A 14,870-nucleotide genomic window follows, 5' to 3' on the forward strand; every position below is an offset into this window, starting at 1 on the left:
GAACTGAAAAGATAGCAATGTTGACAGACTTGATAAAATCATTTACTGAAATTTCTTCTTGTTCAGGATTTATTTTAATTGTTTACCTATTACTTTGACAAGGTCCAAAACCACTTCTGAAAACTGTGAGGTGTTCAAAATGAAAGGATCTGTTGGGACTCTTAATCACAAAATAATCTTCTGAAATGATTCACTAGAAAGTTAACTTTTTTTTAACATTTTATAGCTGTAAAGGTTCTTTTTTCCTAAAATGCAATAAGAACTGTGCTAATCCAGATACTCATACTTATTGACAATTAGTTACCCTTGCTAGCTTGATGTAATTACTTATCTCCTGTATCTCTGCCACTTTTTTCCCCTCACATATCTAATTTACTTTTGATTCTTTTCCTACCTACTTACCAACAATGAGGTAACTTACATATCTACAGCATGTCTTTTGGGAAGTTATTGGAAACAGGAGTACCTGGAGAAAACCTATATGGTCACTGACAGAACATGCAGATTCGATATGGACATCACCTGAGGTTAGGATCAATCCAGTTCAGATGACACCCGACCCAAGACCCTGTCTCCCCAACTCCAATATGCTGGTACCCAGATTTATAAATTGGTTGGGTCCTGGAGATAACCAGATTGTCATTTACTTTAAAACTGTGTGATTTAATTTAGCAGTGTAATTTTTTTTCCAAATAAAATGTAATTCTTTCAATAGATAACTAATTGGTTTTAATTAGAAAATGAATTAACATTTTAAATACAATTTAAGCATATTAGTCATTGGAAATTTAGTATAATGGACTGAAGCATCCAATGTGGTTGGGACATGGGAAGGTGAAGGAAAAACTCCAGTACTGGTGTCTTCTCCTCCACCCTCCCAGATCCCTTTCACAAGTGCCAGTCTTCCACTTCACATCAAAACCCTCAAGCAGATATCTCCACCCTGCCATTCTCAGGTTCCCTTCACAAGGATAGTTAGTGACTTCACCTCTTGTTCCCTTTACAGTTATTGAAATCTGCTTGATTCTCCTAACATGGACAGCATGGTAATATAGCGGTTAGTGCAGTGATTAGGGTTCAATTCATGTCGATGTCTGTACGTGGCTGCATGGGTTTCCTTCAGGTACTCAAGGTTCTTTCCATAAAGACGTATAGGTTAGGGTTAGTAAGTTGTGTGCATACTATGTTGGCGCCAGAAGCATGGCAACACTTGCGGGCTGCCCTCAGCACATCCTCAGACTGTGTAGGTCGTTGATACAAACAACCGCATTTCACTGTATGTTTCAATGTACATGTGACAAATAAAGCTAAACTTTATATAAAAAATACACTACAATGATGCTTTTCATAGGTTATTTATTACAATAATCACCATTGTTTCTGTACACCCTTTCAAAGTGACGACTGGCATTAGTACAGATAGGTATGATGGCCAGTATAGATGCGATGGACCAGAAGGACCTGTTCCTCTGCTGTATAGATCCATGGCTCTATAATCCCAGGATATCCCAAAGCAGTTAACAGCAAATTCTTTCTGTAGTGGAGTCACCACGTAGCAATGCAACAAGTTGCTATAGGCAGCCATTGGACAATTTGTTTCAAAGGAGTTATGATGGAGAGATGCAACTGTTCCAAAGCAGCAAAGCTTGGAATCATGTCCTGATGTGGGATGTTTGCTACCTTTCAAAGGCAGAACAGATGAAAACTGACAGGTTTCTAAACATAGGCATATACTGTAGAGCATCCCGAATGTCAATGAAATAAGTCAAATTAAAATTCACTTCACCTGCATCAGATCCTCACCACATTGGATACTTAAGTCCACTGCTCCTGAGTAGGCAGCTGCTATCCAACTGTATCATATAAATGAGGTTTTAGACTCAATAACAGGAATCTCAAGACTACGCAGACACCCATGCCTACGACTGACTGCATCTAATTTGACCCACACTGACTTCAAGGCCAGAGAAGTAAACCAGATAAAATCTTCAAGTAGTGACATAAGAGATTGAGGACACTGGAATATGGAGAAGAAAAAAAAAAGAGCTGTTGAAGGAACTCAGTGGGTCAGGCAGCACCTGATGGTCAGTTGAGGTTGAATAGAGGAGAGAAAGCCAGTATAAAGAGATAAGGGGAAGGGTTGGAGGAGCAGCTGGAAAGCGGTATGTAGATCCAGGTTAGGAGGGATTGTTCAGGTCAGTAGAAGCTTAGATCAGTGTCCACACCTGTATTAAAATCATATATTGTTCAATATAGTGTACAAATTTTTATTGTGAATTCCTTCTATAATATTGGAAAGGTTTCATTTTATACTGTAACAGGCAAATCATCGAAGCTCTGGTAATACAAGGTTATGTCAAGTTTCAGCAATTTGACTGGGAATCCTATTATTTTTCTTTCTGAACTGTGATGCAATATCAGGAGAAATGCTCTGCATTAGAAGGAAATACCAAAACTCAAATAATCGGGAAACATGAAATTATTACTGCATGCTTTGGCCATCAGATTTCGGAATGGACCTTGAACTGATAAACACTACCTCATTGTTCCTTTTCTTGCACTATTTATGTGTTTAGTAATTTTAAGTTCTATTTTAAATGTTAACTTGTTTTTCCAATTAAGATTAAGACCACAATTTTAGTTACCTATTAAATGATTAACATCTTATTTGGACAGAATATCCCATCACTAATTTTATAACATCTCACAGATGACAGTCATCCATTTAGCTATCCCTAGAACTGAACCAATCTGGACAACAGACCCAACCAGTTCCCCTCCACCACCACTCTCCTGTGTCTAGCAGAACTGGTCCTCACTCTCAATAACTTCTCCTTCAGTTCCTCCCACTTCCTTCAAACCAAAAGTGTAGCTATGGACACTCGCATGGGTACCAGCTATGCCTGCTTTTCCATTGGCTATGTGGAAAAGTCCAGGTTCCAAGCCTACACCATTATCGCTCCCCATCTCTTCCTATGCTACATCGATGACTGCACTGGTGTTGTTTCCTGCACCCACGCTGAGACTGTTGACTTCATCAACTTTGCCTCCAACTTCCACCCTGCCCTCAAATTTACTTGGTGCATTTCCCTTCCCCTTCTCGATCTCTCTGTCTCTATTTCTGGAGGCAGTCTATCTACTGATATTTTTTTATAAACCCACTAATTCTTGCAGCTACCTGGACTATACCTCTTCCCACCCTGTCACTTGCAAAAATGCCATCCCTTTCTCTCAGTTCCTCCATCTCGACTACATCAGCTCTCAGGAAGAGGCTTTTCATTCCAAAACCTATGAGATGTCCCCCTTCTTCAAAGAAAGGGGCTTCCCTTTCTCCACCATAACGCTGCCCTCACCTGCATCTCTTCAATTTTGCTCATGTCTCCCCTCACCCCATCCTCCTGCTGCCACATCAGGCAGTTAAGGTTCCTCTTGTCTTCACCTACCGCCCCAATAGACTCTGCACCCAGCACATAATTCTCCATAACTTCCCCCATCTCCAATGGGATCCCACCACAAATCACATCTTTCCCTTCACCCCACTTTCTGCTTTCTGCAGGGATTGCTCCCTATGCAACTCCCTTGTCCATTCATCCCTCCCAACTTATCCCCCTTCCTGGCACTTATCCTTGCAAGTGGAACAAGTACCACACCTGTTCCTTACACTTCCTCTCTCACTACCATTCAGGGCCCAAAACAGTCCTTCTGGGTGAGGCGACATTTCATCTGCGAGTCGGCTCGATTTATCTACTGTACCCTGTGCTCTTGGTATGGTCTCCTGTATATCGGTGAGACCCGACGCAGATTGGGAGACTGCTTCGCTGAGCATCTACGCTCAATCCACCAGAAAAAGGGAGATCTCCAGTAGCTACCCATTTTTATTCTACTCCCATTCCCATATGTCAGTCGACGGCTGCCTCTACTGCTGCTACTGTCTCTACCTCCACCTCCAAACTGATGGCAAGAACATCAATTTCTCGAACTTCCGGTAATACCCGCGCCCCTTTACCATTTCCCATTCCCGTCTCTCACCTTATCTCCTTACCTGCCCATTACCTCCCTCCGGTGCTCTTCTGCCTTTCCTTTCTTCCATGGCCTCTGTCCGCTCCTATCAGATTGCCCCTTCTCCGGCCCTGTATCTCTTTCACCAATCGACTTCCCTGCTCTTTACTTCACCCTTCCCCCCTCCCAATTTCACTTATCATCTACAACCTTGCACTTCTTCCTCCCCTCTCCCCACCCCCTTACACTGACTTCCTATCTGTTCTTCCAGTCCTGATGAAGGGTCTCAGCCTGAAATGTTGACTGTTTATTCTGCTCCATAAATGCTGCCTGGCCTACTGAGTTCCTCTAGCATTTTGCGTGTGTTGCAATTTATAAGCCTCTCTAAGTGACACAATGCAATTGCTGGTACTTGTAAATCATTACTGTAATATATTTTCTTTGTGTTATGATGCGCAAAATAAGAAAAATTAGCATGAGTTTACCAGTGTTTCCCATCTGAAAATGTTGCTATAAAAACAGATCCAGTTTTCTGAGAGGTAGAGTCGCCCCTGAAGGAGGATGTCCCTTTGGAGCGCACATGAGTAATCTGGAAAATATCAGTTCATAAGGAAAGAAAGTGAGTCATTACTAATATGAGTAAAACAATTCACTCGAACCTTATGCCATCTAATAAACCAAAGAGCTAAAGCAACATAGTATATATTCTAAAGCATCGCACTTTTAAAGTTAGTCTGCATGACATTGACTCATAACTCATCGAACAGCACAATACATCACAGGCCCTTTGGCCCATGATGTTGTGCCAACGTTTTAACCTATTCCACGATTAATCTAACCCTTCTCTCTCACACAGCGCTCCATTTTTCTTCAATTCATTAACATTAGACTATTGCAAGATGAAATGAATGATCTACATTAAAATTGTGGTGAACCAATATATACTAAAAGCTACTTTGATTTCCAACAAAAAGCTAGAAAGTATTTGTTTTAGAAACTAAACTGTTCATTTAGTTTGTTACTACTTGTGTCATTTTATCAATGAACACATCATATCTTGCTTTCCCACTTACAGAGAAAATACTGCTGACTTCCACTGTGAAACAAGATTAATTTTAAATATATAACCAACTTTTGAAACCAAATAGGTATCTGAATTATGCCTTGAAATTTTAGTCATCTTATGGAAATAAGGTTAGTCATTGGTACAAAACTAGCTGATTGAATTCACTGGTTCAGAAAGGTACTACCAGCTTTCAACATTAACAATTGTTGAGTTTCCGTGCATAATCATACACTCCAAATGTGGAGTCCAGGTTTTCTGGGAATTTTCAGTATTATTTGGGACATGCACCAGGGGTTCTGTTTCTTTCCTTATGAGTCCTTGTCACCCAACCCAGGTCATAGAGTCCCAGCGCTATCAGCCCTCTGCATTCAGTTTGGGCAAGTGTTGCCACTGGTAGGACTATGAGCCAGGTCTTATTGCAAATGAATAAGGAAATCCAAGTCCACTAAAATCAGTTACATACATTAGATACAAATTGATTGAAATAAAGGGGCACATACTGTTTCGATCCATTTAGTCCAATGCCAGTTCTGACTGATTTTGGTTCCAGTGTGCACTTAGACTACAGATGGATTACTGATATAATCATACACTCCCTTTTATTAACTTGAAAGATTTGATTTTAACATATTAATGAGATATTTTGCAATGAGTCAACACAGCAAATAGGGAGGGTGAATCAGTTTATTGTTGAAATGAGGGAAGGATGGTTTGTGACCTGGAGAACTCAGAGATGATGGTATTTCTATACAATTGCTACTCCATCATTTGTCGGTGGTGAGAGATCATGGGTTTGGAGGTATTTTCTGTGTAAAACAGCACTACTAAGTTATAAAGTGCTGAAGATGAGTAGTATTGTCTGTATTGCATGGAAAATGGGTATGCAGAAATAAAAAGTAAGCTTATAATCTAAAACCAAAACTACTGTTTGAGGAACACCCTAAGGTTGAGATGACAGGTCCCCAATAATCAGAAGCAATTTTCTCTGTTTCAGGCAGATAGTGGTGAATTTTGTCTTAATTGCTTCTGACTTCAATTTCACTAGACCTCCTTAATTACTATGGCTAATTGGTTGCTGCCTTAACATCAAAAGCTGTCACTCAGACTTCATCTCGAGTGTGGAATTCAGTTCATTTGCCCTTGTCTGGAGCCAAGCTGAAATGGAGTCTTGAGCTACCTCAGGACATAGTTGATCATGACTGAGCAGGTTATTTGTGAATCAATGCTGCTAACTCAATTGGAGTGGGAACCCTTCCATCACTTTAGCAGAAATTACATACCAAAACACAAATGTAAAATATTATGCAAAAAATGCAGTACCACTGAAGTTTTGAGGTTGCTTACACTGGACAACAAAGATTTTGCTTCCTGAATACTTTTGGGTGTACCTTATGGATTTTTGGCTGCTGATCATGAACATCACCATGGATCCCTATCTTTTTTTAAAAATTGCCTATATTTGTTATTTCAATTCATAATTCAAGTCAAATAAAATGTTGCCCACAATGTAAGCTGCAAAGTTTTCTATCTTGTCCAGGCATGCCTGTGCATGCTTAGACAGGGTGGATGCTGCATGGCAAGACAGGTTTTAGGAAGGCTATAAAAGCATCACGCACACACCGTTCTCTGCATTGCGCTTATATCGGTTTGCGATCATATTGATGCGCATGCTTTACGTGCATAGCATATTGTGTGTACTCATTATAATAAAGTAATTGTATTTTCAAAAGTATTTGTGATAGCAAAATGTCTCGCCAATGTTGCAACAGCCGCAATACTTTCTGCTATATTTGTGGCGAGCATACGCTTAAGTTTCAAAGACGAATCATAACTCCTCTTATTAAGAAAGCCAATAAGCTCTACTTTGGGTGTAAAATTGGCGATCAAGACAAAGCCTGGGCTCTTCAGATTTGTTGTGCAACATGCGCTGTCAATCTTAGAGTTTAGGTACTTGAAATCAATGCCATTCGCTGTCCTGATGATATGATGACAGCAGAAGGATCATACGGTACACTGCGACTTCTGTCTGACCAGTGTATCTGGTTTCTCTGCTAAAAACAAGAAACCACTGAATACCTTAATCTCCCTTCAGCCATAAGGCCTGTGCCACATGATGATAGTCTTCCAGTACCAAAGCCACCAGAAACAAGAAGTCTAGAGGAGGCAGACGAACATGCTATGATGCATGAACCAGGAATGGAAAATGACACTCATACTAATACAAATTTTGAACTCTTTATGTTGAGTGAGCCTCATCTGATAACTCAATCTGAGTTAAATGACCTGGTGAGAGATTTGGGATAATCAAAGGCAAAAGCAGAATTACTGCGTTCAAGACTGCAAAGTTAGAATTTGTTGTCACCAGGTACAAAAATTTCCGTGAAGGATTTCCATATTTGAGACAAATGTTTCCAAGAATAACTAATGCCAAGATTAAGGAAAGCATTTTTGTTGGTCCACAAATCAAACTTGTCATCAATGACAGGCAATAGGAGTAACTTCTAGTGGGACTGGAGAAAAATCACATGGAAGGCATTCAAGGATGTTGTTGAAAATTTTCTTGACAACTACATAGCACTAAATGCAGCTAATTGACAACATGCTTCAAGCATACAAAACCATGAGGTCTAACATATCAATTAAGATTGATTTTCTGCATTCTCTTTAAAATGCTTTCCTGCAAATCTTGGCGCTGTCAGTAATGAGCATGGTGAAAGGTTTCACAAGGACATTGCGGTCATGGAGAAACAGTATCAGGGCAACTGAAATCCGTCAACGCTGGCTGATTATTGTTGGACGCTTAAGCGCGAAGCCTCAGACACTGAGTACAAATGAAAATCATTAACAAAACATATTTAGCTTAGTTGAACTATTGCAAAGTGTCAGCACCATTATGCAATTAAAAGCACCATATTCAATAAGTTATTTTTTTGTTTCTCCAAATTCCTTCATGATGTAAGTAGTCTGAAAATATATTTGTGTTCACCTTCAAGTGGTCTATCATACCACAAAAAATCTCTGAGGAAGCAACACTTTTGAAAAAAAAAATTTGCTGTCCAGTGTTATTTTCTGAAGGCAATAAATTAACACTTTAGTCACCAAAATGCATCTTATTTGAAACAAATATATTTTAAACAATGCTGTAGCCATTTGTTCTGTGAAATGACACAATTGATACATATGGATGCTTATTCATTACCAACAATGAGCCGTTCGGTGTCTGGCAGCTGCTTAAAGAGCTTTCTGAAATCCTCATTCCGTTGCTTGTATGTTGGACTCAAAACCTGAAACATAACAACAAGCTCTTTTTAATGTTTTCTAACATTCTAGAATGAAATGTTCGGAACATTCTTGACTGAAATAGAAGCAAACTCTTGCTATCCATGAATACATTTCAAAAGATAACTTGTGCATAATTTAACAGGTGAAACATAAGAACTAATCATTTTTTGTTGATTTTACATAGCATTGGTCTCCATTGACTTCTGTAGTGACTAATTTTGATTGGAGTATAAAAATAACATTTTCACACAAACTGTCACTTCCTGGTAGCCAAGTTATACCACCCTCAATGCAGTTCTTCCAGAAGAAGGCCTTTTAGTATTAGGCTGTTCTCTCTGTATACACAAGACACTGCAGATAAATCTGGAGCAACACAAAATCTGCTGGAAGAACTAAGCAAGAATAGCAGCATCAGTGGAAGGAAAGAAACTGTCAACATTTCTGGCCGAAACACTGCATAAGGACTGACACTGAAGTTATCATTGCTCACCTCCCCTCCTTACCTGTCATCTTACAACTCTCCTCAGTCCACTCCCCTTCTCCTCTCTATGCTGGCCATCATGGCTCTCCACTCCAAGTTCTGATTCAAGGTTTCAGCCCGAAACATCAACAACTTCTTTCTTCCCACTGATGCTGCTCAACCTGCTGAATTCTTCTAGCAGATTGTGTGTTACTCTCATCTCTTTGTACACACAGGTATGCCACAGAGTTCATGGGTGGCATTTTGAAATATTCACTGATGAGAAAAAAGCTCTTAATATTTTTGTGCCCTCAAAATCATAAATGACAGACCATTAAAAAGTCAAATCAAACTGGATTCAGCCAGTGCCAGAATTCACTTTCATTTGCGGTCTCTGCCAATCTGCACTTACCTGGGGCGGATGTTAAACTGTTATGCCTGGAAAAAGGTCTAGCATAATGGGACATGCGTGGTAAGCAAGCTCAGGTGATATATTGCTGAAACCTTGCCCATCATAAAGGTCTAACAGCCTCACTTCCAAAATAAGATCTTTAACAGTCTCTAATATTGAGAGATATTTAAATGCTGTTGAGACTATTAAAAAAAAATAAACAATAAAATATAATTAAAACATTATTTTACATTAAGCAATGATGGAGTGGGAAAAAAACTTCTTATCTTATTACTCTTCAGGCTTGGAACCCCCACTCAAATGAAGGAGCACTAATGTCATGCCTGTTTTGGTTCTCCATTGTTGGACTGGATAGCAATTTGGACAATTAAGTACAGCAATAGATGCACTGGCATTTGTCACACAGCACATCCAAATTTACAGCAAGTATAGGATTTATTTACCGGTTAGCAGCAAAATGCCAGTAACCGAGCACAATTTAATTGAAGGACATTACAAATGAGACAAAAATGTTCAAAGCCAATGTAAAGCCTGAAGAAAAGATCTAACGTTCTGGTGAATTCCTTCACACAATCAAACAGAACCTCAATTACTACACAAGGATAATCAAATGTTTGATTATTTTAGAACATCTATAAGGTTAAGAAGGCTTCCAATTTCAAGAAGTCACAATGTTCCTACAAATACTTAGTTTTGTTAAATATTAACATGCATGATTTAAATGTGCATACAATAATGCAGTAACATATTACAATGTAAACATATTTCTTTTGAAACACTTTGATTATATTAAAAATCCAGATGGAAACTTGGTACATACAGTATATGCATGAGGTATGTATATATTTCACTTAATCATGTTTAATAATGACCAGGAGAAGCTCATTCAAATCTACTTATTTATGAATTATGTGCCATCTTATATTCTTGTAGTTTATTCTACAGGCCCTCAGCAGATATTGTAAGAGGTTATGTCATGGCTATTTTATATTACAATCAGGAATTAAAATATACAGAATATAAAATTTAACCGATGACAAAATCAATATTGGAATGAATTGTGTGATACATAACAGATTACATAATAGATTTGAAATGAATGAGATTTAAATTATTTGGAATGGTACTTTGCAATTTCACAAGAAAGACATGCCTGCTGATTAGCAACAGAAAGGCCACTAACAATATATTAGCAAAATTACTTTCATCCTCAACCACAAATAAACATTGCCCAACTCAGATGATTGGATGATGATTAGAAGCAGGAGTACTGCTTTATTTTTCCTTCCCAGAACAAACATTTTGCAGCAACCTGGATTATTCTCCTGGCCAAGAACAATTCACAGTGACCAGAGATCAACTCTGGGATACCTTAGATTTCTATAATGTTCACATTGTTAGGAAACATTAGGTCAATAAAACAAGGGAAATAAGATAAACAACCTTAAAGTCTGTATGTCAAATAAAATGCCATATTAGTAATAATTCAATAAGTCTTTAGGATTAGATGATGTAACTGTTCTAAAGTTATTGACAATAAAAATACTTCAGAGAAATAACAAAGTACATTTTTTTTCTATTATTGCACATAAGATTGGACCAGAGTGGGAAAGCATAGGTGAACCTTCTTAAGAATGCCTTCTTAAATCTTTTTGAAACTCTGACCATAGCATTTCAAAGTAGTGGAAAAATGCCACCACTGTAGACTCTACAAAATCCTCTCGATTCAATGGAAGGCTAAGCAAACAAATGTTTTCTTCTCGGTCAACATCTCAAGTATTGAGAACTTAGAGACAGCTACACTGGGCAGTGCCCACCTCTTGCAGGCCCAACATCAGACTCCTGAACAGATATTCTATTCCAAGCTCTGTCACGGGAAGAGATTACTAAGCGGTCAGAGGAAATCATTCATGGATATGGTCAAAGCTTTCTTAGAAAAATGCAGCATCCCATGAACTTCTGGGAATATCTAACCCATCTCTTTTCAAAATGGAAGACCAGCATTGATGATGGAATTGAGAACCTCAAAGCCATAATTTAGGAGAACCTAGCAGAAGAAGCTGATCACTTCATCAACTACCATTCTGCTTTTTTGATTTATGGAAATGAACACAACTGAACTCAGTCAGCTGACAATTAAATAGCACTCCCAACTATGGCTGTGGGATTACGATCAACAACAGGAAAGTTGGCTGTAGCTTTGTCTTGGTGGACAAAACAGCCTGAGGGTAACTGCAGTGCTCGCTGAGATCAGTTCAATGAACACATGAAACAAAGCTAAGAATCCAGTTTGCTTATCAACTACCCATCACAAAATTTCATGATTGAAATAACATAGCCAGCATATACCCCAACCACTTTCATTCTCCTCTCCCCACACAATACATTGAGTGTCCTATTTTAATATGTAAATAGAGTTTACAGACACTTTATTTAATTGAGTTAGCACACCACCAGGGCAAAGCCTAACTGGTTACTGATCTTTTGAAAACAGAGTACATGAGACATTAGAGTATATTCACAGCTTATTCCATCCCCCACCCCTCCACTCCACCCCATTTTCTTCCTTATTTGCCTCTCTATATGTAAGATTCTCTTGCAAATCCTTAGGCTTTCCTTTATGCTCATTTGCACATGATCACAACTATGGATGCTATTTACTGTCTTACAGCATAGAAAAAAACAATTTAGGCCATTATGTCAGCGTTGACGCTGGTCATTGGTGATGCAAAATTCCCAAGCTTAAATTTTCATATGTCTGTGCCAATGAAGCTCTTGTAGAGCTGCAGCCATAAGATAGAATACGGAGACAAAATTTTATACATTTTCAGATAGCAGCCCTTTCATTGTGGAATAAAATCTATTTGTCACATACTGTACATATGCATCATGTCTATCATACTGCTCCCAAGGTCTTAAACCAAACAACAGGTGTCTCACGCAGGGTTCTCTTGACACCATCTAGATGTGAAGGATCCCCAGGCCTAGATCTTTTGAATTCTCTCTTAAAGTCAAAGAGTCATAGAGTAATGCAACACAGCAACAGGCTCTTCAACCCAACTGCTCCATGTCAACCAAGATTCTCATCTAAGCTAGCCTCATCACACGTTTGACCCATATCTCTCCAAACCTTTCCTATCCATGTACCGGTCAAGATAACCTTGAAATTTTGTTAATGTACCTGCCTCAATCACTTACTCTAGCAGCTCATTCAACAGACTGGACACTCTATGGGTGAAAATGAGCCCCTCAAATTCATATCAAATCTCTCACCTCTCATCTGAAAACTATGCCTTCTTGATTTACCAATCCTGGGAATAAGACTGCACACATTCACTCTTTTTATGCTCCTCATACTTTAATACACCTCTGTAAGATCACCCTTCATTCTACTATATGCCAAAGAAAAATGTCTCAACTTCTCTCCGTAACTCAGTACCTTGAGTCCTGGCAACATCCTTGTAAATCTTCTGTGCACTCTTTAAAGCCTAATGTCATCTTTCCTATAGCAAGGTGACATAAACTGAACACAACATTCCAAAGGTGGCCTCACCAATATTTTGTACAACTGCAACATAATAATCTAACTTCTATATACAATCCTTGACTGATGAAGGCCCACATGCCAAAGAGCTTCGTTGCCATCCAGTCATTTCTGCATCACTTAGAAGTACATGGTCCTCTTCGCCTTCTAACAGTTCATAATGATTATGTCTGCTTATCTTTAAGTTCATTAGTTTTACAAAAAAGTTGTGTCAAGTATCAAGAAAGATACTAGTGAAAAGCAGAGTGAGTATTCCCCATTATTAAATACATTAAATGTATAGAACTTCATTATTTCAGGATAGGAATGGCCATTGATCTACTGAAGCAGCCTCAACTGAAACAAGAATAGCAAAGCTCCTGACAGTTGCAAGAAGCCTTCAAAAAAAAACACAAAATGCTTCAAATTTAGGACTAAAGAATAAATCATTCATAGAGAGGCTAGAATGACTGGTTGTCACAAAAGAAATATCGGACAGATGAAGTAAGAGGCGGCTTTCTGCAGCTGAGTTTAAACATGGCAGCCACTTAGGCATTGTTGAGAGAGTTTTGTGTACAGCAATATTTGATATCAAAAGATACAGAAAATGTTCTATTCCATCCTTCAACTTGAAGTGCATAAATAAAACACAGTAATTACCCCTGCAGTCTCAAGTGCTGGATATCTGACCTGTATGTTAGTCTATGGTACTACCTCTGTTGGTTAGCACCAGTTTAAAGTACTTTAAAGTCTGGTGTATGCATTGGAAATCCAGAAACTCTACTAATACTCCAAGTAGAGGCATGCAATTTATATCAAATGGGCAATTATAAACTAAAAGTGGAAGTTATATACCATAAGGCACATACACCAGATTTTAACAGTCTTCTGGAGGAAATACTTTCTCTTGTTTAATTAATTAGTAAATTAAAAATTCCGGGAGCTTACCCAATAAAAACAATGAGGCAGAATTGACTGCAGTTAGGATGGAGATATGGATTTTATGAGAAGTCCATTAGAGTAGCATAGGGTACTTACATTGCACACTGGTGGTTGCAGATTGGAGTTCCAGCACCTACTAGCAGTCCAATCTACCAAACACATGTGCAATGGTTATTAGTTTTCAATAGGGCCACTAGGTGGGACGGTGGAAAAACATCGTCCAACTCACCCCGCAGCAAGCACAACTCCTATCAACTGAACATGGAGCACCATCAGAAGTCGTCAAAGAGAAGCCTGCGTTCCCGTCCGCCTCGTCCTCCTGGGTTAAGGAGGATGCTTTGGGGTGAGTGGCCTTGGGTGGAAGGGGGAAAGGAAGAAAATGGAGGGCAAAAAATACATTTGAATCGTAACATCACAAATGACTGATATAAACAACAAAACTGCAGAAGGTAAAAAGTTGAAGAATAACCTAAACTGGAGTCTTCACTGTTAAAACCGGTTTAAAAATAATTGTCCCCCACCCCTCCACCAAACACTATCAGTAATATTGCTCTTGATCATTTGGTATAAGTAATGGATATGAGCAGCATCACTGGTGCGTTCTCTTTGGGCATGTTACTTGGGCTCTAGCATAAGGAGCTGAGGGTTGATTACATTTGGCTGGTTTATCCAGAAGTACATTAGGCACACACCCATTTCATATAATTCTGCCCCTTCATGCACCAATGATCTTGAATTCTTCCAACACAATTTGCGCTATTAGATAATTACTAATTGCTCCATAACTATTCAACAGATCAAAGAAGTTCCCAGAAAACAAGCTTCAAGGATACTGAAGTCAAAGAGAATTGAAGGTCAGAAAGGAGTACTCCTTACACAATGTGTTGAACAATCATTTTTTAAAATGAGATACTATCCTCTAGTTTAAAATAAAACTGCAACACTACTTCAAGCAAAATCTGTCGGTTTGTCTCCTCAGTACAGGTAAACAGAGAATTTGGGCCAGTAAATGACATCCATTGTAGAATCACACTACCAGAAAAGTGTTTACATCCATTGCATTTTTAAATGTAATCAAGTGAGTACTTTAAATTAAAAGTACTCCCCATGACCTCCCCTTCTCTTGCAACATCAGTCTTGGCAACTATTGAATTTAAAAAGGTGCAAGTGATGAGAATGCCTCATG

The 14,870-nt window shown here is 38.8% G+C and overlaps 1 protein-coding gene across 2 annotated transcripts in view; it reads right to left on the bottom strand.

Annotated features, from left to right (window-relative positions):
• LOC140716830 (protein Aster-B-like) overlaps positions 1-14,870 on the bottom strand; it is a 440,998-nt gene that overhangs the window by 72,960 nt on the left and 353,168 nt on the right. For both annotated transcript variants that reach the window (XM_073029779.1, XM_073029780.1), the window contains 2 exons: positions 8,265-8,349; positions 4,485-4,588 (listed from right to left, as the gene is read on the bottom strand). In XM_073029779.1, coding sequence (XP_072885880.1) covers positions 4,485-4,588; positions 8,265-8,349 — 189 coding nt within the window. The remainder of the gene's footprint in view (positions 1-4,484; positions 4,589-8,264; positions 8,350-14,870) is intronic.

The sequence above is a fragment of the Hemitrygon akajei genome, chromosome 26 (assembly GCF_048418815.1).
Source record: "Hemitrygon akajei chromosome 26, sHemAka1.3, whole genome shotgun sequence".
NCBI lineage: Eukaryota > Metazoa > Chordata > Chondrichthyes > Myliobatiformes > Dasyatidae > Hemitrygon > Hemitrygon akajei.